General features: G+C 38.4%; 7 protein-coding genes across 7 annotated transcripts in view; 2 read left to right on the forward strand and 5 right to left on the reverse strand.

Moving 5' to 3' along the window:
- BCR41DRAFT_347178 (armadillo-type protein) overlaps positions 1 to 566 on the reverse strand; it is a 2506-nt gene extending 1940 nt beyond the window's left edge. Inside the window, exon 1 of the mRNA XM_022023048.1 lies at positions 298 to 566. Coding sequence (XP_021884732.1) covers positions 298 to 501 — 204 coding nt within the window. The 5' untranslated portion in view covers positions 502 to 566. The remainder of the gene's footprint in view (positions 1 to 297) is intronic.
- Positions 567 to 1930: 1364 nt separating this feature from the next.
- Positions 1931 to 2979, forward strand: BCR41DRAFT_367969 (peptidase C65 Otubain-domain-containing protein; the record flags this gene model as incomplete). Its single annotated transcript, XM_022026353.1, has 3 exons — positions 1931 to 2077; positions 2220 to 2283; positions 2402 to 2979. The coding sequence occupies 3 exons, from the start codon at positions 1931 to 1933 to the stop codon at positions 2977 to 2979; spliced, it is 789 nt and encodes a 262-aa protein (XP_021884733.1).
- Positions 2980 to 4738: 1759 nt separating this feature from the next.
- BCR41DRAFT_347181 (hypothetical protein) lies at positions 4739 to 5562 on the reverse strand. The gene has a single exon (XM_022023049.1). The coding sequence runs from the start codon at positions 5186 to 5188 to the stop codon at positions 4772 to 4774; it is 417 nt and encodes a 138-aa protein (XP_021884734.1). The 5' UTR covers positions 5189 to 5562; the 3' UTR covers positions 4739 to 4771.
- Positions 5563 to 6763: 1201 nt separating this feature from the next.
- On the forward strand, positions 6764 to 7189 carry BCR41DRAFT_347182 (hypothetical protein). Its single transcript, XM_022023050.1, has 2 exons — positions 6764 to 6793; positions 6927 to 7189. Exon 2 carries the CDS (start codon positions 6978 to 6980, stop codon positions 7158 to 7160), a length of 183 nt encoding a protein of 60 aa, XP_021884735.1. The 5' UTR covers positions 6764 to 6793; positions 6927 to 6977; the 3' UTR covers positions 7161 to 7189.
- Positions 7190 to 11257: 4068 nt separating this feature from the next.
- Positions 11258 to 12880, reverse strand: BCR41DRAFT_376763 (14-3-3 domain-containing protein; the record flags this gene model as incomplete). The annotated part of the gene is made up of 5 exons (XM_022027067.1): positions 11258 to 11576; positions 11705 to 11988; positions 12135 to 12166; positions 12265 to 12307; positions 12878 to 12880. The coding sequence occupies 5 exons, from the start codon at positions 12878 to 12880 to the stop codon at positions 11258 to 11260; spliced, it is 681 nt and encodes a 226-aa protein (XP_021884736.1).
- Positions 12881 to 14029: 1149 nt separating this feature from the next.
- Positions 14030 to 16146, reverse strand: BCR41DRAFT_300693 (WD40-repeat-containing domain protein; the record flags this gene model as incomplete). Its single annotated transcript, XM_022020586.1, has 6 exons — positions 14030 to 14086; positions 14223 to 14416; positions 14550 to 14919; positions 15028 to 15279; positions 15392 to 15839; positions 15971 to 16146. 6 exons carry the CDS (start codon positions 16144 to 16146, stop codon positions 14030 to 14032), a joined length of 1497 nt encoding a protein of 498 aa, XP_021884737.1.
- A 1802-nt stretch (positions 16147 to 17948) lies between these two features.
- BCR41DRAFT_347186 (SacI homology domain-domain-containing protein) lies at positions 17949 to 21339 on the reverse strand. The gene is made up of 13 exons (XM_022023051.1): positions 21184 to 21339; positions 20982 to 21088; positions 20797 to 20874; positions 20550 to 20677; positions 20292 to 20435; positions 20081 to 20158; positions 19636 to 19989; positions 19273 to 19520; positions 18951 to 19171; positions 18788 to 18860; positions 18596 to 18689; positions 18345 to 18492; positions 17949 to 18242 (listed from the first exon to the last, which is right to left on the reverse strand). Exons 1-13 carry the CDS (start codon positions 21207 to 21209, stop codon positions 18046 to 18048), a joined length of 1896 nt encoding a protein of 631 aa, XP_021884738.1. The 5' UTR covers positions 21210 to 21339; the 3' UTR covers positions 17949 to 18045.
- Between the last annotated feature and the right edge of the window lie 1295 nt (positions 21340 to 22634).

Consider the following 22634-nt stretch of genomic DNA (forward strand, 5'->3'; position numbering starts at 1 on the left):
CTCTATTGTTTCAGCACCGCCATCAATTTGTGTTCTACCGCGCCTTTTTTTCGCGCCAAAAGTAGAATCGATATCCATATGATGCTGATGTTACCACAGTTCCTGTTAGTCATCGATGACATTCATACTCTTTGTCTTTTATCCTTTGGTCCATTATTATACCACACAATCCACATGTACGATAAAAAAAAAAAGAGAGACGCCGCATATTCATTACCAATATCTTTTCTTTTTTTTTTTTTTTTTTTTTTTTGTTTTTTTCCATTAGTATTGTGGTTATATCATGATAATCCATACCTGGTGGTTTGCCGCAGCGATACTCTCATCTTCTGATTCTGATTCAGCTGCGATGGCTAGATTGCGACGCTTGGACAAGTTTTCTTCACGCTTTTGTTTGCGAAGTTCAACATTAAGTTCATTCCGGTTACGCCTCAGTTCTTCTGGTTTGAAGGCATTCTTGGCTTTGAAATTCTGGGTACGGTGTTCAGGAATTTTGTCCATGCTTTTTTTTCTTTCTTTTATTTACTTTCTTTGAATTGTTTGGGAAATGTGATTTTAAAAAAAAAAAAAAAAAAAAGTCTTTGCAGGATCCCTACTAAAAAAATAAAATAAAATAAAAGACAAGACTCGTCAACTATTTTATACGTGGCAAGTAGAAAAAAAAAAAAAAAAAAAAAAAAGGCGGTGGGACACGACCCCAACAATAATAGATAGGGCAACAAGAAATAAAAGGTGGTTTTCGATAGCTTACTGAATGACAGAAATAGAGACAAAGCGTAAGAATGGAAAAGAAAAAATTACAGGGCAATAAAAAAAAAAAATAGGGCGTTCAAAAAATTAGGGTCACGAGGATAACATGTGTGGCTCAAAGACAAAACTGTCGCGTATGCAGTCGACCTTTCTACGCTTTCGTAGTTTGGATTACATTCCCTAGTACCACTGAGTCTCGCATATCCTTCAATGTATATACATTAGATATACGGACAGACCAACAAATACATTCGCAAAGGGTGCTAAAAATCCTCAAGTTATTGAGTGATGCTTGGATGGCAATGGCCATTGGCAAAATTAAAGACAGAGGACTTCTTGCACTCTAAGGGATAGCCCTCCAAACAGCTTTTTTTTTTTTTTTTTTTTTTTTTTTTTTAGCTCAGCCTCCCGTATGATTCAAGGTGTCCAAGGAAGAGAAAATAAAACCGTCATTTCATTTACATAAATAGGGCGAGATCTCTCGTCAATCCCAGCATCTTTAGTATACCGGACTATTTCCTCGTCTCGAAAAAGCAACTCACGCACTCTATCCAACACCAGGGAGTTGCATCGCACCACTAAACTTCGCTCCAATGCCTTTATTGATAGAAATAACAGGCAAGCTATGTCACTAAATGCACACTCGATATTCATTCTCAAATAAACCCTTATGTGTAAGCGCCTATCAATACTCACCTCAATAGGATAACTAACGATATTGTCATCCTCATAAACTTCTCTACTATCATCCTTAGGACTGTCTTTTATGGTTCCATTACGACATCGAAAATCACGTGAATTCCTCCAATTCTTTCGTGGCGGTTTACGTTGTACTCCTGACGTGTGCGGGCTAAGGAGGATGTATTTTGGCTTCTTTCCCTTGCTCCACAACACTCTTTATTCAAAACCTATTTCTCAATACTCGAGTATGCAACAGCAACAGCAGCCAAATGAATATGCAGTTCCTGCACAAGCAGTAGGAGCAGAAGCGGGAGCAGGGGCAGGAGTAGGGACAGGAGTGCCACCTCAGGCTCAACCTATTACCATGACTGGCCCTACAACTATAGCTACACCTGTCGCAGTAGCACCTACAACAGCAGCAACAGCAACAGCAACAGCAACAGCACCAATACCATCAACTAGAGTAGCAGATGGAGGACAAGGAGCCTCTCAACAGCAAATGACTGATGAGCAAATTCTGACTCAAATGCAAGCCATCAAGGATGAAGAAGCGAATCTACATCCTTTGGTGGACAATTCTGTTGACCTGGTTGAACTTGAAAAAGAGTACCAGAACGGAAGTGCAGCTTTCCAGAACAAAATCAGGGTGAGGAAGAAATATATATATATATATATACAAATAGCAGAAACATTCTTTCATATTTATGTTATATGAATCTAAAGGTACTCATTCAATATGAGGACTTTAACAATCTAATTGTATACATCATTCTTATTGGAATAAATAGAATCTATCAGAAACTCACGATAGGATGCGACGTTCGCGTGGCGATGGTAATTGCTTTTACCGTGGTAAGTTAATACTTGAACCTCTTGAGCACACATATGCACGCATATTTTTATACACTTTTGACTAGCTAATGTTTATTAATATTTCTTCTTTTTTCTTTTTTCTTCCTTCATTTTCCAGCATTTGCATTTGCATGGTTTGAACGAGTGATGCTCGCCAAGAATAAACCCGAGTTGCATATGAATGCAGTCAAGGCGATGGAAGAGTCCAAGGACTTGTTGTTGGCTGCACAATTTGAGCTCCTCGCGTTTGAAGATTTTTACCTGGTGACGTTGGAGACGCTTCAAAACTTGGTTCATTACACACCCGAGGAACTCTTGGCAGCCTTTCAGAATGATGAGATCTCAAACTCGATTGTGATGCATTTCCGGTTGATGGTCTCTGCTTATTTGAAGACCCATCAAGAGGACTATGCACCCTTCTTGGAATTTGGACAGACCATGGATGAATTTTGTTCAATGCATGTGGAGGCGATGGGCCGAGAATCGGAGGAGATGATGTTGATTGCTCTGACCAAAGTCACTCATGTGAGTGTCGAGGTTGCATACCTGAGCGGGAACGAGAATGTGGACGAGGTCAACTTCTTACCATTCTTGCCTGATACAGAGCCGTATATGCCACCCTTGGTATTGTTGTATCGACCGGGGCACTATGACATTCTTTACCGCAAGAGCCATTGCTTAGAAGGAGTTGTATAGACATAGACAACATAAAAAAATAAAAAAATAAAAATAAAAAAAAAAAAAAAGAGGAAAGAAAAAGCGCGTTTTATATTTATTATATAATATGAGCGCCTGAAAACTGCTCTCACATGAGCTCGATTTTTCTGAGGACGACTATCACTATTATATATACTTTTTTATATATATATAAAACGCGAAACAAAACGCGAAATATAACGCGAAAAATTAACGCGAAAGGGAAGGGGAAGGGATGAAGGGGGTAATTTATTAATTCATTTCTACTTTCGGGAAAGGAGTTATTCCGAGGAGGTTGTGAGTTGAGGAATGTGCACATGTAGAGAAAAAAGAGGGAAAAAAAAAAAAAAAAAAAAAAAAAAAAGTGTGCGCGGGGGGTACATGCCCGGTCCGCCCGAATTGGACCCAAAGATTCCGTTGAGCTTTGTGATCAGGGTCCAAAAAATAAAAAGACAGTGGACCACGTTTTTACAAGATGTACACCGAATGGTACAATTTATATAAATGTATATATATATATATAATATAATGCATGTTCTATTATATATATAGTAGCTGTTATTATTCAATTCATTACACCCACCCCACACACACATATATATCTCTATATGAATATATATACAGTATACGATAGCAATATAAAAGAAGAAAATGATGGCAATGCCGATGGTCTAGAAAGAGCAATATAAATATATATACAATACGCACATATAATATATATATTATTATGGTATATATTATGAAATAAGAATATCACATCTATACAACAATATCAATAACAATAACAACAGTGGTTCTAATATACAGATTGAAGAAAGAACAATAATGACATGCACTTTAAAAAGAAAAAGAAATGTTCATTCACTAAGGTCCAGAAAAACTTTACTGAAACATAAAGTTCGAGAGGACACACACTTTCTCTTTCCTATTCCTTATTCTCCCCCCCGCCCCTTTTCAGCCTTTTCAGCCTTTTCAGCTTCCATTCATGACCCCGTGGTCCCTGAATAGAATGTTATCATCTTCTCATTCTTAACAAAAAAAAAAAAACTTTTTTCCTATCCTATTCACAGGGAGGAAGGAAATAAATAAAGATATATATTTATATGGTCAGGCACTTTCAAGAATATGACTAAATGCAATCGAAAACTAAATCTTGGAGATCGTACGTGTACATCATGTACGCCACATTGCCGATCGCTCTTTCAAGAGATTTGGAACTTGTATTTTTTTTTTTTTTTTTTTTTTTCGATGAAAGGTATATATAAATGCTTTTAGTCATATATATATATATATATACTTCTTGAATGTATGCTCGACTAAAAAAAAAAAAAAAAAAAAAAAAGTCGATCTTGTTTATCGCCGATTTGAACAGATGGTAAAAAAGGATATATAGATGGCCCATGTATATAATGTATAAATATATATAAAAATGAAGGAGAATGAAGCGACCATGTATTCCAAAATAGAGTTCTTTTTTTTTATATATATATATATACCACGACATGTAAGCAAGGAATTTTTTTTTTAAAAAAAAAAAAAAAAGTCCAAGGGTAAACTGCAGGCAGGGAAAAAAAAGAAAGACATATTTGATGCAGATGAAGTAGTTGTGCATATTTTATATATATACTGAAACTCTGACTCCGATTGAACTAGAACTAGACCCATGTTATATACGTTTAAACATTTACATATTCATCGATCTGTTACTAACCCAACAACAAAGAGCAACTATGACAACAGCAAAAAAAAAAAAAATGTGCAAATAAATAAATAATCGACAGAATAGACAACATTATGACAAAACATACCAGTTGTTTATTTGAAGGGAAAAATAAAAAAAATAAAAAATAAAAAAAGGCTCTACATTCAACATGAACATATTCATAGAGAATGCTATATTTTTTCGGTCAGTCGACTGGATTGAATAAATAAATGTCTTTATCATGCATGTGTGAAGAGAAAGAAGGAGAGAGAAAGAGAAAGAGAAAAGAGAAAGAGAAAAAGAGAGAGAGGAATGATGCGACATGTCATTGGAAGGAGAGAACCACGAGAACAAGGGTGCTTGAAGAGCAATACTATAAGCAATGCAGACAATCATTTGAAGGACATGGATTATGTAGCCATCTACTACTATCTTACTACAAACCCTTTTTTTTGTGTGTGTGTGTTTGTTGGGCGGGTGAGTGATGATGGCATGTTCATTCCACATTATACCCCATCTGAATGATGATAATGCTTGAAAGGATGAGGAGGAGGGGGATGAACAAACTAGGACATATTAATTTGAATAGGAAATGAAGTTGGAGGATTTGGGTTCAGTAACATGAGAAATGTAAGGCTGTATAACAATGTTTGGTCAACTGAAAGCTGCAGCTCTCGGAGAAGGAGGAGGGAAGGGGAGGGAAAGGATTGTGGTGATGATGACGAAGCGTACATGAATACATGAATGCCTTTTCCCTTTTTGAAGGAAAAAAAAATTAAGACAGAGAGAGAGGCGGGGAAGTGATGGACAATTAACATACACATGACATTGGACATTGAACATTGGACATCGGACATCGAGACTAAGTATTGGAAGAAGAGAATTTCCTCAAGGAAAAAAGAAAAAAAAAAAAAAAAAGAAAGGAAAACATCAACAAAAAACCCCCCCATATCGGAACACAAACAGATGTGGTTCAAGATCATCAATAGAAATGTATAAACAGAATATGCATTCTGGACAATCAGAGTCATATAGATATAATACAGAATACAAAGAGTAAAAGCCTATAAAGGACTAGAATATGATGCCGTTGAGACCAAGGGAGTGTAAGAGACTGTGAGAGCATAGATAATAAGAACTATAAGAACCATAATCCTAAAGACGATGAGAGCAGAAACAAGAGAGACGCCCATGTGGGTTGCATGTGTTTTATTTTAAAATAAAAAATAAAATAAAAGGCTAGAATAAAATAAAATAGTTTTTGCTTTTTATTTCCTAGTCTAAAAGTTTGATAGTTTGATACATAGTTTGATGGCGATCTTTTTTAAAAAAAAAAAAAAAAAAAAAATCGACGCCCATCCTATCCCATTTTGAGTAAACCTTTCCCTGCCCCCTTTCCCTCTTGTTCCCTCTCATCTTTGTAATGACCATTAAAATGCGTGTTCTTCCTGTGTGATCTGAATGGACCAACTCTCCCGCCTTGCCTACCCGGCAGCCTTTTTATTTTATTTTTTTATTTTTTATTTTTGTGCTACAATGATTTAATGGGACGTTCAGGCAAGTGAGCTTGAGCCAACCTGCATTAAACCCACTCTTCTTTCTCAAGCGCGTTTCCGCGGTTTTAATGACAATCAAAACAACAATCATACATACATAATAAAGATCCTCTTTTAAAGTTATTATTATTATTATTATTTGATGAAAGGGGGGTGTGTGTGTGTGTGGAAGAGAAAGAAGAGGAAAGTGAAAAGAGGAGAGAGAGCATAGGGTTGAACTAAACGCATGATCTATGCAGACCTTTGCTTTTTTTTTTTTTTTTTTTTTTTTTTTTTTTTCTTCTTATTTTCAAGCTAGGATTGTGTGGACATCTGTTTTGGATGGTTGGATGGTTGGATGGTTGGATATTGAAGGAAAGTTTTTTTGGTGTGCATGGGGCAATTTGATGCAATGTATGTGCACAAGGTGGTTTTCTTTTTTCTTTTTTTTTTTTTTTTTTTTTTTTTTTTTTCCTCGAGTGAGTGTGTGATGTAGTGGATTTGTATAAAAATCTCGGGTTTTGTTGAAAGGAAAAAAAAAAAAATGCAGAGTTCCCCATCGGCCAAAAGAAGTTGGCTTTGGTTGCAATGATGCGCAAGCACAGAATGCAGATGATATGATTAATGGTAGCCTCTGCACATGCATTTTGGACTCTTTCATACTGCATTAGACCATGACAATGTGTCGCAAAAAAAGATCATTTCCGTACCTGGGTCATGTTCAATAAAAGGAACAGATACATGTTATACATGAGATATTTATGAAAGGTTTTTATTTTTTTATCTTTTCATTTTTGATGATTAGCTTCTGGAGATGGAATGAGTCCATGATGAGCCGATCGAATGAAGAATTGTTTTTCCCTTTTGGTCCTTCTTTTGGAAGTTGTTTCTTATGGATTGTAACTGTTGGTACTGTAGATATTGTACAGATGTTAAGCAATTGAACTAGTGTGTGTGAATGTGAATACAGGTGAATACAGGTGAATGTGCCTGACCCTGTTCTCTCTCTGTGTCCTTGGTCTTTTTTGTCTCGTCATCGTTTTTATACACACGCATGTATGTATCCATCATCGTTTTATTTTTCAGTCTGACATGATTTGACAGCCAGCATTGCCCTGGTGGTCACACTGTCACTTGTAACAAATTTTTTTTTTTTTTTTTTTTTTTACCTTGGAAGGAGAGAAATGTGCCTAAAAGGCAGTGCTCTCAATGTCCTCTTGTCTCTCTCTTTCTTTTTTTTCTGCACCCTTTTTTCTTTTCCTTATCCTTTTCCTCTTTCTCTCTTCTCTCTTTCTCTTCTCTCTCTTCTCTCTTTTTCACCTTCACTCTCGTTTTTTTTTTTTTTTTTTTCTTCTTCTTCTTCCCTGTTACTCATTCATTTGAATAACAAGCAACACAAACAAACACTCCCTCTTTCTCACACTACTTTTGCTCCTTTTTTTTTTCTTTCTTTCTTTCTTACTTTCTTACTTTATTTTTTTCCCTGCCACTCACTTCTGTTTTCTTTTTTGTATCAAAATCTTTTTTTTGTTTGTTATTCATCATTCTTCACTTCTGTACCTGGCTTTTCTTTCTTGTTTTTTTTTTTTTTCCTTCTTTGTTATTGTTATTGTTGTTGTTGTTGTTGTTGTTGTTGCTGTTGTTGTTATTATTATTATTATTATCATCTTTCGCACTCCATTTTTACAATCTTATTCTCCTCTTGTGAATAATATATATCCACCATTCCGTTCAGAAGAAAATACCACGGGGCAACAATGGCCATGGCGATAGAGCAGCCTGATGCCTTCTCAAGTCCCAGCATGGCCTCTGTCGAAGAATTCCTTCAATCTCGCTCAACTGCCCTCAGCCGTACCGACAGCACCAGCTACGGTGGCATTGGCTCTTCATCCTCTTCCTCCACCTCATCTGAAGACACAGTCTCCAGAGCCAGAGAGGAGCTTGAAGACAACTCTGTCCTCACTCGTCTCCTCTCCAACCGAGACATCTTCCCCATCATCCTCGGTTTCCTCGAGACCCGTTCTTTACTCTCCGTCACCTCCGTCAACACAAGATTCAGGCGAGAGATCTTAATGCCCGCCACTCCCAATCTTTGCTGCCTCAATCTATTCCTGCAATATCGTACCGTAGTCTGTCCTATGGCTCAATTCGAGAACCTAAAAGACTTCATGGTCAAATATCGGTCTTTCAAACCTCTGCACCTTCATTTCACTTACAGCGAACGCTCTAGCCTCATGTCCCTCGCCTCTGAGGTCACTGCACCGATCTATAACTCTAAACAGGACGCAACATTCCCTCACCCAACGTCCTCTCCCCTTTCAAGTTCCCATAATGTTAATCAGAGCATCAGTATCAATGTCACTAGTTCCTATAGTCTCTCTCAACATCATCATCCATTGACCCTGGAGCAACAGCAACAACAGCTACTCCAACAGTCTCAAAACCTGCCTCGACTTTTGAGCAACTCTTCGTCATCCCACACTAGTGGCCACACTAGTACTGATACTAATAGCGATAATAATACTATCAATATGACCAATAACATTCAACGTACTCTTGCCAATACCTCCTTTGCCTCCCCCTCCCCCTCCTCCTCTTCTTCCTCCTCCTCCTCCTCCTCCTCCTCCTCCTTTACCTCTACACCAAATACTACTTCTACGACTACCACTACGACTACCACTACCACTACTACTTCTTCTGCTACTTCTTCTGCTACTTCTTCTACCTCCTCTACCTCTACCTCTACCTCTACCACTACAATCCCTCAACATGCATCCATCGATCGTTTCGAGACGATGCAAATGACCAGCAGCAGCCGCACGAATAGTGCCACTACCGATAAATATGAGAGCATTGATACCGATAGTCGTAGCATCAACAGGTACAGCACTATCACCAGCAACAGTAACCCCAATAGCAATGGTGATGTCAATGAAAATGGCAAAGGCAAAGGCATTGGCATTGGCATTGGCAATGGCAATGGCAATATCCCTGCCATGATGTCAATTGAAAAGAACAAAGTTCAAGATTTGGTTCCTAAACTCGTTAGAACAAATGTTGATCCCCCTGCAGCTTCTGCTCATCAACAACAAACCTTTGATAGCAGTAGCAACAGCATCAACAGTACTAACAGCAACAGCATCAACAGCACTAACAGCAACAGCATCAACAGTACTAACAGCAACAGCAACAGCAACAGCAACAGCAACAGCAACAGCAACAGCAACAGCAACAGCAACAGTAACAGCGCTAGCAGCAACAGCCGTTCCGACACGTCCTCGTCTTTTAGCCTTGGGCAAAACTTTCAACCCAATCATAATCACAATCTTTCCAATCATACAGAAGCAATCCTTGTCAATTCTAGCTCATCCTCAACCATTTGTTCCTCAGCTCCTGTTTCGGACACCGTTACCTATACCTCCCGTGCTGACCATCCCTCAAAGGGATTCGAGCTTTCATATTGGCAAAAGTTTGCTCTGAATGAGCTCTTCATGCGTCTGCTGCCCTTCCTGAAAACTCTCACCATTGGTCGAACAGACAAACCCTCAAGACGGGCACGGACCCATGATCCAAACAGGGGTAGTGGAGAGTTATCTGCAGGAGTCTGTTTTTTCTTGGCAAGGTGTTTTAACGTGATGCACGACATGCCCGACACAGCACTCGAATCAGTCATCTGGATGGATGTCACGGTCAAGGATGTGGCCCTGTTGGTGACCATGATCGAGCTCAGAGATATCATGGTCGATGAACGTTATTGGAAAAGAGGCTACTGGGCCTCAGACCGGCCCCCGGCTCAGGAACAAAAAGTATCAGTAGTAAAAACATTTAGAGAATCCGAAACGGATTCCGAGTATGATGAGCATGATGAGCATGATAATGAAGAAGACGATGATAATGAGGATGATGATGAGGATGATTGGGATGGGTTCTATTATTTGATCAATCAAGAAGGAGGCATGGACACAAGGCCCGTTTCTCGTCACCCTGTGAAGAAGAGTATTTCATCTTTTGCTAGTTCCACCGCTGGCAAGTCACCTCAACGGAAATCCAGCAGTATGCGCTTTAGTCCATCTTCGACCCCATCCTCATCCTCTTCAAAACCATCAGTGGCTCCCTTGGCCTCCACCACCCAAGCATCGTCCTCATCCTCGCCCACATCACCATCCCTCTCAAACTTCTCGACCGTGCTGATCTTCCCAGGCGGTTCAGCCGCAAACAGACCGAGGCTCAACCCGAATATCCCCTCACCAGCTGCCTGGCAAGGATTTGGAGATGGTGTCACAGGCTCGAATGGAACCGATACCCTCGGCTCCTTCTTTATTGAGGAACAGGTACATCCCTCAGTACAACTTTATCAAAGCTTAAAGATCGAGATTGAGGACGCAGCATTTGTTTCACGCAAGTTGGACAAGGGCAAGTACCTGGCCACTATCACGGGGTTGACTCCTACTGTAGATCTCCCAGATCCTTGGGAATATGATAGCTCCAGAGCAAAAGAATTAGGTCCCATAAATTCTCTCTCACCGTAATCTTTTTAAATACACTCACATTCATATTCACACTCACACTCATATTCATACTCGTATTATACTCTCATTCCTACAAAGAAAGAAAGAAAAATATATATATATATATATATATAACATTTGGCATAAAGAAAATAATAATATAAAACAAAAATCCAACTTAATACATTTACAAAGACTATGCCATTTTTTTTTTTTTTTTTTTTTTTTTTTTTTGCACACTAAAAACCTTTACAATAACATGAATACCCACGTCAAATGAATGGGGTGGTTTTTTTTCTGCGAACTAATAGAAATCGGGAGATCCAAATTTAATGACATTCAAGCAATCCAAAAACAAACCAAATAAAGGGGGAGAGGGAGATTCAGATCGCTCTTTTTTTTTTTTTTTTTTTTTTTTTTTTTGCGAAAGAGGAATGACCTAATTTATTTATATGAGCCATCATTCCATTTTTCCCGAACGGCTAGAGCTTCCTTGAAGTCTTTTTTTTTTTTTTTTTTTTTTTTCCTCTGCTTTACGCGTCCGCTTCGGACTCTGACCAAAGTTGAAGGTTGTCACGCAAGAGCTGCATGATCATGGTCGAGTCCCCGGAAATGGTGTCTTGTTCTTCGATTGCGTCATCAAAGGCTTTCTTGGCGATATCGCAGGCCTCCTTGGGATCCTTGACGATCTCAAAGTAAAAGACAGAAACATTCAAGGCCAATCCCAGACGAATCGGGTTGCCTGGTACAAGATTCTGAGCCACCTCCGTTCCCTTGTTGTACCATGTCTTTGCATCCTCTGCTGCATTTGCATTATTGATTTCGGCAAGGTATCGGTAGTAATCTGCCTTCCTGGGTAGGTTTTTTATTTATTTTAAAAAAAAAAAAAAAAAAAAAAAAAAGTTATTTTCATACACTTGCTCATGTTCACGAACATTCAACGACGAGGAAAATAAAATAAAATACAATAAAGACCATACATTTTGTAATAAAACACAAGATTCTCGTCCTTATCCTTCTCTTCCACAAATGGAATGATATCCTCATCTAGGGTCCTAAAGACCTCTTTACAAGTTGTCATGATATCCTGTTCAACTTTAGCTTTGTAATCCTCGAGTGCCTGTACATAGTCTTCATTTCCAACTTGTTGTTGCTTTTCTGATATTGATGTGATCAGTCTGTGAGATGAACGATGGGCTCCAATTATGTTCTTGTACGCTACAGAAAGTAAGTTGCGCTCTTCTAACGAAAGTGGAGATTTGAGCTTTATATTTTTTTTTAAAAAAAAAAAAAAAATATAAAACCAGGAATAGGGAATAGGAAATAAAAAATAGAAAAGGTTAATAATAGGTCGCCAAATGCAAAGTCCATTAAAAGTTTTTTTTTTTTTTTTTTTTTTTTTTTTTTTACTTTGGTAATTTCTTTCAAGTGTCTTGCCATCTCTACGAATAAAAAATGCGAATAATTATAGATGTTCAGAGAGAAAGTCACTTGTAAAGTTCAGTTATAAAAAAAAAAAAAAAAAAAAAAAATGCTTCACCATCATATCGTTCGGCTTGTTCCGCAACCTTGGCCAGGAAGCCCTTATAGTCATTGATAAAGTTGTAGCATTGGAAGAAAACAATGAGTGAGTTAATCACGAAAATATTGAGACTATGAAAGCCGAGAGAGAGAACACAGGTTCCCCCCCACCACCCATTCTAAATTGCAATTGTGGTGGTTGAATCGGGTTATTGATCACCATAAGTTAAAACAAGCTAAGCTAGCTAAACTAGCTAAACTAACTTAGTTAGCTTTTTCTTTCGCGTCTTGATCTTTTACGTTCCTGATCCAATAACAAACAAGACAGCTTTCACCTTCCTGCATAGCAAAAAAAAAAAGCAAGAGGAAGAAGCAGGAGGAGATTGCTTTTGTACTCCCTTCTTTTCTATTTGACATGTGTTTAGGAACCTACAGTTGTCTTTCTGTCCTATTAGCATGCAGGGAAAGAAAAAAAGAAGTTTTTTTTTTTTTTTTTTTTATCAGTATGCTGCTGCCCTTTTGCATGTTGAAAAAAAAAAAAAAAAAAAAAAAGAATTGGCCAAGATAATGATAGCCTTGTGGTTTACTCCTTCCTTTCCCCTCATTGCTTCACTTCAACAATCTTCATGCACCATATCGAAGTAAGTTTTTTTTTTTTTTTTTTTTTTTTTTCTTTTTCATTTTCTTTTCAGAGGTCGTTATGCGTTAACTTACATAAGTCTTTGTCATTTGCGATTTTTATAGTAGGCGATATTCAAATATAAAACGGCTTTTGCTTAAGAGTAATCAGGAAGCTTTTTGAGTGCGACTTTTCTTGATTGGTAAGAGAACTTGGAGTTGGAAGTAGTGACGAGTTATAGGAAGAAAAGAAAAGAAAAGAAAAAGAAAAAGAAAAAGAAAAAGAAAAGACAAGACAAGACCAAACGTCTTTTTCTTTTATATGCTTATTCGGTCAGCCTATTGTTTTCTGAAAAGAAATAGAAAAACGCGCCAAAAGCCAAAAGAGGAACTCTAAGAGAGAGCCATCTAAAAAAACTTCCCTTCTCTTTACCGTCAAAGAGTATAAAGAGTTGAAAGGAGGATAGGTAGATGTGGATAGGAAGAGATGTAGTTTATTTTACTTTTTTTTTTATGCACCTGCAGAGCTTGCACTAAAAAAAAGAAAGAAAAAAAAAAACGCGTGATGGGATTGATGAACGGGACAGACAGACAAACAAACATTTATATTAGCAAATGATTCACCTTGCCCCCAGTCCCGTCCTCCTGGTTGGTGTACAGTACATCTCTATTACTACATTGATCCTGTGGTGTAATAATCCTATTTTTCTTGACGCGGATCTTTTTTTCTTGCATTTGGCCTCATGCACAATCATTGGAGGGGAGATTTTTTTGACAATAGGGCTGACCACATCTTCATTTTTGCTACTAGAACTGAGGAAAAACTTCATGTGTGTACCCGTCGGTTGTGGCCTTTTTTTTTTTTTTTTTTTTTTTTTTTTTCATCCGCGCTCGAGCCTTTGTCCATCTCATTGCCGAGGACTCTCCTTGCGCTCTTCATGGATGATGCGAGATAAAAATAAGCTAAAAGCATGATTTTCTTCTTTCATGGTATTATCACTCGGATTTTTTTTTTTTTTTTTTTTTTTTTTTTAAAAAAGAAATCAAGGGATAACAATTAAAAAAAAAGTGCGTGTTCTCGACGCGATTTTATTATAGATCTCGCTCCAAATGAAGACAAGGGAGGGGAGGATTTGATGTTGTACAAAATAACGCGCTTTCTTAGATTAATAACGTTTCTTGACCAGCGATGGTTTCCAGTCCAGAGGATGTGTCTCGGGAGTCTTGATTCCGATGAATAAATGAGAATTAAAAAAGCAAAAAAAAAAAAAAAAAAAAAAAAAAGATTAAAAAACACCTTCTCTTAATATGACTAAACGAGATAGGAATCAAGATAGACCTTTAAAAAAAAAAACTTACAGCTTGGTCATCCTCCTTCCAAATCTTAATTGTCTTGTCTGCTTCTCCAGTGATAAGCCGCAGTCCTGTCTTATCAAATTCTGCACAGAAGATACCTGCTTCACTCTCTAATGATCCTGGCTGTACCAATGAATCTAGTCTCTGGAATTGATATCCTGACTTCCAATCCCAAAAGCCCATAGCACCATTATCCGCTAAAAAAAAAAAAAAAAAAAAAAAAAAAAAAAAAAGTTGGTCAGTCATTAGAGTAACAATAAAGCCAGTGCTCCTAATCTAAAGCTGAGAAGAGATAATGCAATATAAACTGGTGAACTCAATAGTAATTACCTCCTGAGAACATCACATTGTCTGCGTTGACTGCCAATGCATTGACAATACCCCCGCCTCCAGTTACACCGCCTGGACCTTCAAAATTACGCATGAACTGGCCTTCTGGACATTTCCATTGCTTAATATTATCAGGACTTGCAGTTGCAAATGTAAATTCTGTTGGATGGATAGTCAGCGCACGAACACTCTTCTTATGGTGGGTCAATGTTGTCATGGTCTTTCCTGCTGCCAAATCCCAAAGTCTAACTGTGCTGTCCATAGACGATGTAATGACTTGAGGGTCTGCCTCCTGACACCTTACAGCGCTCACAGTGCCAGTATGTCCTGCCAAAACGTGAACAGCTTGCTTCGTTCGCATATCCCAGACCTATAAAATGGAACGCAAGAGTAGAAAGAAGCAAAGAAATAAATATTAATTGAAATAAACACATGATCCGTACACAAAAATATTATAAAACGACATAGTTTTACATACCCTGGCTGTCGCATCACGTCCAGAAGTAACAAGGACATCTAATGTAGGGTGAAGAGCCAGCGCATAGACACCACTGAGATGCCCATGGTAGTGACGAATGACTTTGTTTGTCTCTAGATCCCAGCACTTGACCATCTTATCATCACCAGCCGAAAACAGATATGGATGACGTGGTGACACTGCAAGTCCACGCACTTGTCCAATATGTCCTGTTAGCGAAAGTCGCAGTCTTCCTGAAGCCAAATCCCAAATCTTTGTAGGTATTTGGAAGATTGCGTCTAATGTTAATATTTTTTTTTTTTTTTTTTTTTTTTTTTTTGGAGGGGGAAGATGGGCCGTGGTACATAGTGCATTTCTGTCTTACCTTGATAATTCGATCTCCTGCACCAGTAGCAAACCAGGTATTTCCAGGCTCGACTGCAACACTTCTGACCCATCCTTGATGTCCTGAGATAACTCTCATCAGCTTCCATGGAGCATGCCAGTCTGGACGCACTGCCTTTGCCACAGGTCTGCGGACCAACGAACTACTGCCGCCAGGTGCATCAGGGAAAGGGTTATGAACCGTTGGTTTATGTTTGACTAATGCTGAGGATTGTTGCTGTTGCTGTGTTTTCTTGGGCATACCATCCAATATCTTTTCGACACCACTATCATCTGTGCCTGCACCTGTATTCTCAGATCCTGCTGAGCCACCTTTAGCTGCCTTCTTCTTTGCCAACTGTTCCTTCTGTCTCTGTAAGAGTGGGTATGGAAGGATTTCAACTTCTCTGAACTCATCATAGATCTTTGACTGCAGCTTGACGCGTTGACTAAAAGAATAAAAACGAATAGGTAAAAAGATGAAGAAAAGAAAAAGTTAACAGCTATTAAAAAGCCGAAGTAAAAAATAAAAAATGCTTTACTTTTCTTTTTTTCTTTTTTTTTTTTTTTTTTTTTTTACCTTGCTTGTTCTTCCAATGGGACAGCATAAATGTTTTCCTGGTCATCAGCAAAAAGTTCCCGCGTCCTCTTGACAGACCGTTGTAAGATAGTCTTCAGTTCAGACGTTGGTGAAGATTCTTGTGTTGAAGGTTCTGGATTAGATTCAACAGAGATCTCAGGTGTATCGCCTTCCATGACTACATCCTGTACATCAGCATCCTTCTTTGTCTTTCCTTTCGATGCTCTTGGTGGCGTCATTTTATTTGTAGTATTAATGTTGAGTGCTTGGACAAACTGAGGAGTGGGTCGAGAACTGATCAACAAGATCATCCAAGAAATTGAGGGGTATTTAATTTGTCTTTTCTGAAATGCAGCGCAAATTCCGCCGAAATTACGTCACATCTCCCAATATATGAAGGCGATTTAAAAAAACTCTTCAGAATCAAATCTTAAATCGGGTGGTAATATTAAGTTTGAATCAAAATATAATAGAAAATCATACTCAGAAAGTCATTGGGAGGGGGGTGTACATGCCAGTTGCTTTTAGGTGGCGATATAGATGACAGTCATCAACTTGACTAACTTTCCTTGAGATATATTGTTCATTTATATCCACAGCAATGTAACCAAAAGACTTCGCCTGTAACCATAGAAGATATAATCGAGCTTATTATTGCAAGGCACACGTTGATCACTTAAACAAAAATGATCAAAGGCAGATGAGAGCCTTATCTTTGAAGAGAGCTTCCTAGAACCCAACGCAAGCTACTGAATTGGTAAGCATTCTTCTACACAGCAAAACTGTAGAATGACATTGCATAATCTCGGGTCTTCATATTATCCTTAGCATCAATCTTAGCGAGGAAATGATCGAACCACTCCTTGGGAATAGCATACCCGTGACCATCCAGTCGTACTTGGTGGCATGAGGACTTTTAATTTGAAAGCTAGCAGCCGAAGACGGAAGCCGATCGGACAGACGAATTCTCATAAAGCATATCTGCATCCATTGTATTATTTGGGATCAAGCGTCTTCTGTCTGGTGGCCTTTAAACCCAAACATTAATGTCGTCCTGAGTTAAGCGATAAGGGTTTTAGATATCCAAATATACCCCCTGCTAAAATTTGGAGTCTTGCTTTCAAAGCATCATCCCTCCAAAAGAGCTTGGTCAGTGCTAGTTCAGGAAACGATACGAAGCCATGCCACATGGGTGAAACAGGAGGCAGCATACATCGAGAGCCAACACTTTGGTGGAAGCAAACAAAACCTTAGAAGATAGAGATATGGGTTAATGCCGATTTACACAGTGTCAGGTATAAGAGTCTTATTCATCTGTGTCTCAAATTATTATAATACACAATATAATGGTATAAGTGCAGCACACTTAATATTCTCCTTGATTTTGTCACAAAGGTCCAAGCAGCTTTGATGTAATACTTCTTGTATTAGACGCTTGCTTGCCTTGCTTTTTTATTCATCCAATTTAGGCGACGCCTGCCACATTATAGCTTGCTTCTTTCAACATTATCAGGGCCAAAGCTCACCAATGTTTGATTTCAGTTCAAACGGGCATCATCCAAGCCCATATCCTGTCTCCTTGAGGCCCAAACCCTGAAGCATAGTGCTTCATCTCTTGGGCGACAACTGCACTATTGGTAAACAGCATAAGGCTGACAGTGTTCAAAATGTAGCTTGCCCAAAATACATCAGCTCTGCTCTCAGGAAAAAAGTGTACGATTTAGACTGATATTAGGATATCGACGCGACAGATGGAGAGTATAATGTGATCAAAAATGTCTGAAGGCATAGGAGACTAGAAGGATAAGAGTACACAGGCTTTCTCCAGTAAATCTGTGACTGATATTGAGGAACCTTCATGAGTTTTCAAATAAAGAGGAAGAGTTGTGCTGTAGATTGCAGTGTTGTGCCATGGAAATCTTTTACTTTTTTGTCACATCACCGTAGTTGAACTCCTATATTATTTCTAAAGCACTTTGTCAAAGTCATCTTTATCAACGGTTTATTTTTTATAATTTCTGTTTGATAATCTATTCTATATTAAACGTTAACGATATTCCTCAGGCTTATCCTTATTATTCGCTCTTAAGTCCCACTGCAGACTTGACCTTTTCCTTAGCAGCTACAAGCTTGCCGGAGGAGATATGTGGCAAAGGAACAAGTCTTGGCCAATTAACATAATGGGCTCCGTTGGCAACCAAGAGCTGGAACATATAGGTGATGACAGCAAGCCAGAAGGATATAAACAAAATCACGGGGGTGCTGAAGTGATCTAAAAAGTCATTTATCGAAAGCAGATTGAGCAAGTTAGTGTCAAATTTCCATATCATATGCTGTGTCCGTGTTTTTATTTTTTATTTTTTATTTTTTTTACCTTCGGGAATAATAATAGCGCCGAAAATCATAATGATACCAACCAAGATGGCAATAGGCATGGCCTTCATCTGCAAGGTGCGCTTATCAACCAGAGGATAAGTTGCTGAACGGTCAACATCATACAATAAGAACAAGTCATATGCATCCTAAATACAAAAATAACATAAATATAAGAACGATAAGTATTAATGGGTAAAACATGAGTATCGTATGAGAGGCCTTTTTTTTTTTTTTTTTTTTTTTCTATACCTGGCGGTTTCCATCCAAAAAGTTGTTTTTGATATAGCGAACGATGGAATTCTGAAGATCTTGAAGAGCTCCGGCCTTAGTGCGGTTACCGGTTCTATGATATATATATATATATATACATATAAGTTATTTTGTCGACTAAATGTTTTCTTCTGTTAGCATATCCAATAGTCTAAGCAAAGTATAACTAACCTTGTGAAGTCAGTCTTCAAAGCTCCTGTACCAGAGTAGGCGCAGCTAATAACATCGGCATTGTCAGCCCAGACTATTTCATCATAACCAAAATAAGAATCACTTAGTACATTATGATTATCAAAGCCTTTTTTTTATAAAAATACAAAAATAAGTAACATACCATTGCGGAATAGGAGCTCAAAAGGCTCGAACATCTCAAATTTCTCGTCAGCACCTAAAATACCAATCTCACGCAGCTGGCGGTTCAAAACCCAGCGAGAAACAACCGATTGAACAACATTGGTTCTGTCGAGGCAGTCCATGCAGTTGGTACGAACAATCGATGTTTGCTGCTGAAGGACTTTTTCAGTACCATCTTTGCTGAACTCGGCCTTGAAATACCTATTTTAAGGAAATTTATCATGAACGATGTCAATTACAAGTAGCAACTAGAAAGTATTCCAGAAATAAACAAATAGAAGACATAGAAGTAGTATACGTACCCTTGTGACTGAAGCTCCTCGTTAAAGTGGTCAAGAAGCAAAGAGACACGATGCCATCTCATTTTGCTACACTCATGGTGGAAATCAAAGTGATGGTACTTGATATCAGGATCGTTCAAAATATCAATGTGCTTTTGGAAGGCAACACCCATCGGTCCCTCATAGCCCTTCTTGTTAATGAGGTTAATAACAAGCTGAGATCCATAGAGTTGCTTCTGCGTCTCAAAATGCTTACGGAACGAATTTTCCTGAACGTTTGAATAATAAATAGAGCGCGATAGAGGAAAGGAGAGAAGAAGAGCTCAGCGCAACCGTAACTTTGCGTACATTTTTAATTTGCCAAAGCCATCTTGTTAAACATACCGTTTCAGGGTCCTCAAAAATATGAAGCTTAGGGGTATACTTAATGTTATTAATCTGAGTCCAGTAAATAGGAATGGATCCACGAGTCTGGACATGAGACATGTATATCTGTTTTTCACCAGGAAGAGCTGAAGCAGTCGTGCCATCGGTGCCAGCATCCGCGATAATAATCTGCTCAGTCTCGTTAAAATTAGCGACATTTCCCTGAGAGTCTACACCACGGGTGAAATACCGAGTTCCAACACGATGGCGAGAGCGGCGAGAAATCAGTGCAAATGTAAACGCCTTTTTGTTGATCTCTGCTGATTTGATCTCTGCAAAGCCGTTGACAATAGGCAAAATGGATTTGGCCAACTAAAAAAATAATTTTAAGAAAAAAAAGTCAGCAATCAACAAAAAACTGGCTACATCTTATTTAAGAAAAACAAGACGTAGTTTGACGTACCGGTGAATCCTCATTTTCCGTCATATAAGTAATGAACTTGGTTTGAAGGCGTCTGTTCCAAAAGAATCTCTCATCAGCCTAATATGTAACAATTGAAGGACAAAGTAAAGTAGATGTCAGAAACGACTCAATATTTCTTTTTATGCCATTAGGTACTACAACCGATCTTCAGAGGCCGGCATATGATTAATGGCTGATATGCAATACTTACACGCTCATATATAGGCTTAGTGCTTTGTCTGAGTTGAGACTGACGCTGAAGTGTGTGGGTCAAGTCATACGTATACGAGAAGTGGAACTGCGCTGACTGGAGATGAGCATGGAGCAAAGACAGATATGAAGCCTCCTCTCCAACCTACAATAAAAAACGAACAAGTGAAATAGCAATTGATGAGTCACTACTTTACATCTTGTTCGAAAAAGGTCAATATTGAAACATAGTGGCTGCCTTATGATCCTGTCACTGTACCTGGGCTTCTGTCAACGCCATGTTGTTACGAGAGAGTGGGAGAACTTTGTAATCTTTAACCTTGTAGATATCATGTTCTCCAATGCGACCAACCTTTGTCCTGTCAGTAATAACAATCATATACTCGCCTTTTTTTTTAAGAATGAAGATATTTGGCAAATCAGTTTGATAGCATTCTACAAAAAGTAAATCCCATCTGTCATATCGTTCTAGTAATACCAAAAAACAAAAAAAAAACCCCCCTTACCAGCCAGGAGACGAGGAAAACCAATAATGCCATAGATGGTCATGGCCTCTGCTTCAGAGGAAGCCTTGGTTGGAGGCGCTGTAAACCGACAAAAAAGAAAAAGAAAATATATTAGCCAAGCGATGTTGCAATGATCAGGTTCTTCAAGGCATGACATTCTCAATTACTTTTCAAAAAAGCATTACAATTCACTTGGACATTGCCCGTGCTTCGGTCGATGACCACATTTTCTTTCACTGGGGAGCCATCTCTGGAGATGGGTTCGAGAGTGAAGCTGTCGGCGGTCGTATGACTATTTAAAGATAAAAAAGCTCCTTGTCAGTATCTGTATCGTTCTCTACAATAAGCATTAGATCCTGACCAGGAAATGTGTTCGATGCGACTTACAGTGTGATAGTACTATAAAGGGTCATTGTAGAAGGTAATTGAGTTAAGTGGATAGTGGATAGGGAAGAAAGTGAATAGTGAAAGAAGAAAACAAAGAAACAAAGAAACAAAGAAATAAAGAAGTAAAGAAATAAAGGAACAATTGAAGGCGAAGAGTGCACTGCACAAAGTGAAAAAAAAATCAAGTCAACAGTCAACACATGAAAAAGAACTCAAAACGAGAACACTGCACAAGCATATGGTGTCCAATGCGCTTTGGGTGCCATGCGATTAAGAGCATCCAGCTTTCTATATTAAACTGTTTCTATGCATCAATCTTCTTTTTTAACTTGCTCTTTCACGATGCATATTAGTCTATGTAGCATAAAGTACTCAATACTTTCAGTATCATTTAAAAGACCTTTTTGTGGACAAGAGTTGTCTATCTGTTTTTGTACATTTTGCACAAATATATCAATTCTCTGTGGCTCTTCATGCGCAAGGAGCTATCTTTATAATAGCCCAGAAGCGCCTAATTCCTCTCACTCCCATTGCTATCCATAGCATGTATAGAAATATGTATTTGTGAAAGCCTTCTGGAACCCAATCCTCCTATTCTAGTGCCTGATTCGTGAGAGCGTTCAGTGAGTTTGGGTTAAAGTGAACCAGATAAAAATACCCATTCAATAAATTTCTTAGTGCTTGGAGCATCGCAGTCCTGTTAATTATTAATGAGCACAACCGCTTTTTGATAGGCAGAACAGACAGTTTACCAGAAATGAAGTGACATCTATCGTCTCCTTGAATTTTCAGGCACAAATTTTTTTTAAATTGGACATGTGATAGTCAGCGCGCCAGATCGCCACTCGAAGGCTTTTCTCCTTCTATTCTTCTCTGTCCTGCTGTGCGAGCTTTTCTTGCTCTAAACACATATTGATAAAAGGCTTTAACCAGCACAAGTCAAAACAGCTTTGAGCGACATGTTGATGTTTCCGAGATCTCAGTCCCGCTTGAAAGCAAAGAAAGGCAAGGAAAGAGGAAAGCATGAAGTAAAAATAAAAACTAAAAACGCTTTGATCAATGTTGAATTAAATATGTATTCCGCTTTTATTAACACATGTATAGTTATGAATGAGGTTGTAAAAATGGAGTTTGATATATTTATTGAATTGAAATGAATAGAAAGTAAACTTGCCATAATGTCGATTTTCGACACTATGTCGAGAGCGCACTGTACTTGATGTCGTCTTCGAGTTTATAGTGGCTTAGGCCTGGTTTTGACTAAGCTGTTAGATCCTTTTCTCCACACTCGGCTTGGATATTTATGGCAATGGTCGAAGCGGCGAATGAACCCTTTTTCTGTGTATTATTACTTCAGCTATTTAAGCGTCCCTTGCTTTTTTTCACATCTGTCTATCTTTTGTTCCTCTTCCAATTCTTCCTTTTCTCCTGCTTTCTCTCTTATTAGAAAG

Source organism: Lobosporangium transversale (assembly GCF_002105155.1).
Source record: "Lobosporangium transversale strain NRRL 3116 chromosome Unknown BCR41scaffold_5, whole genome shotgun sequence".
NCBI classification, from domain to species: Eukaryota; Fungi; Mortierellomycota; class Mortierellomycetes; order Mortierellales; family Mortierellaceae; genus Lobosporangium; species Lobosporangium transversale.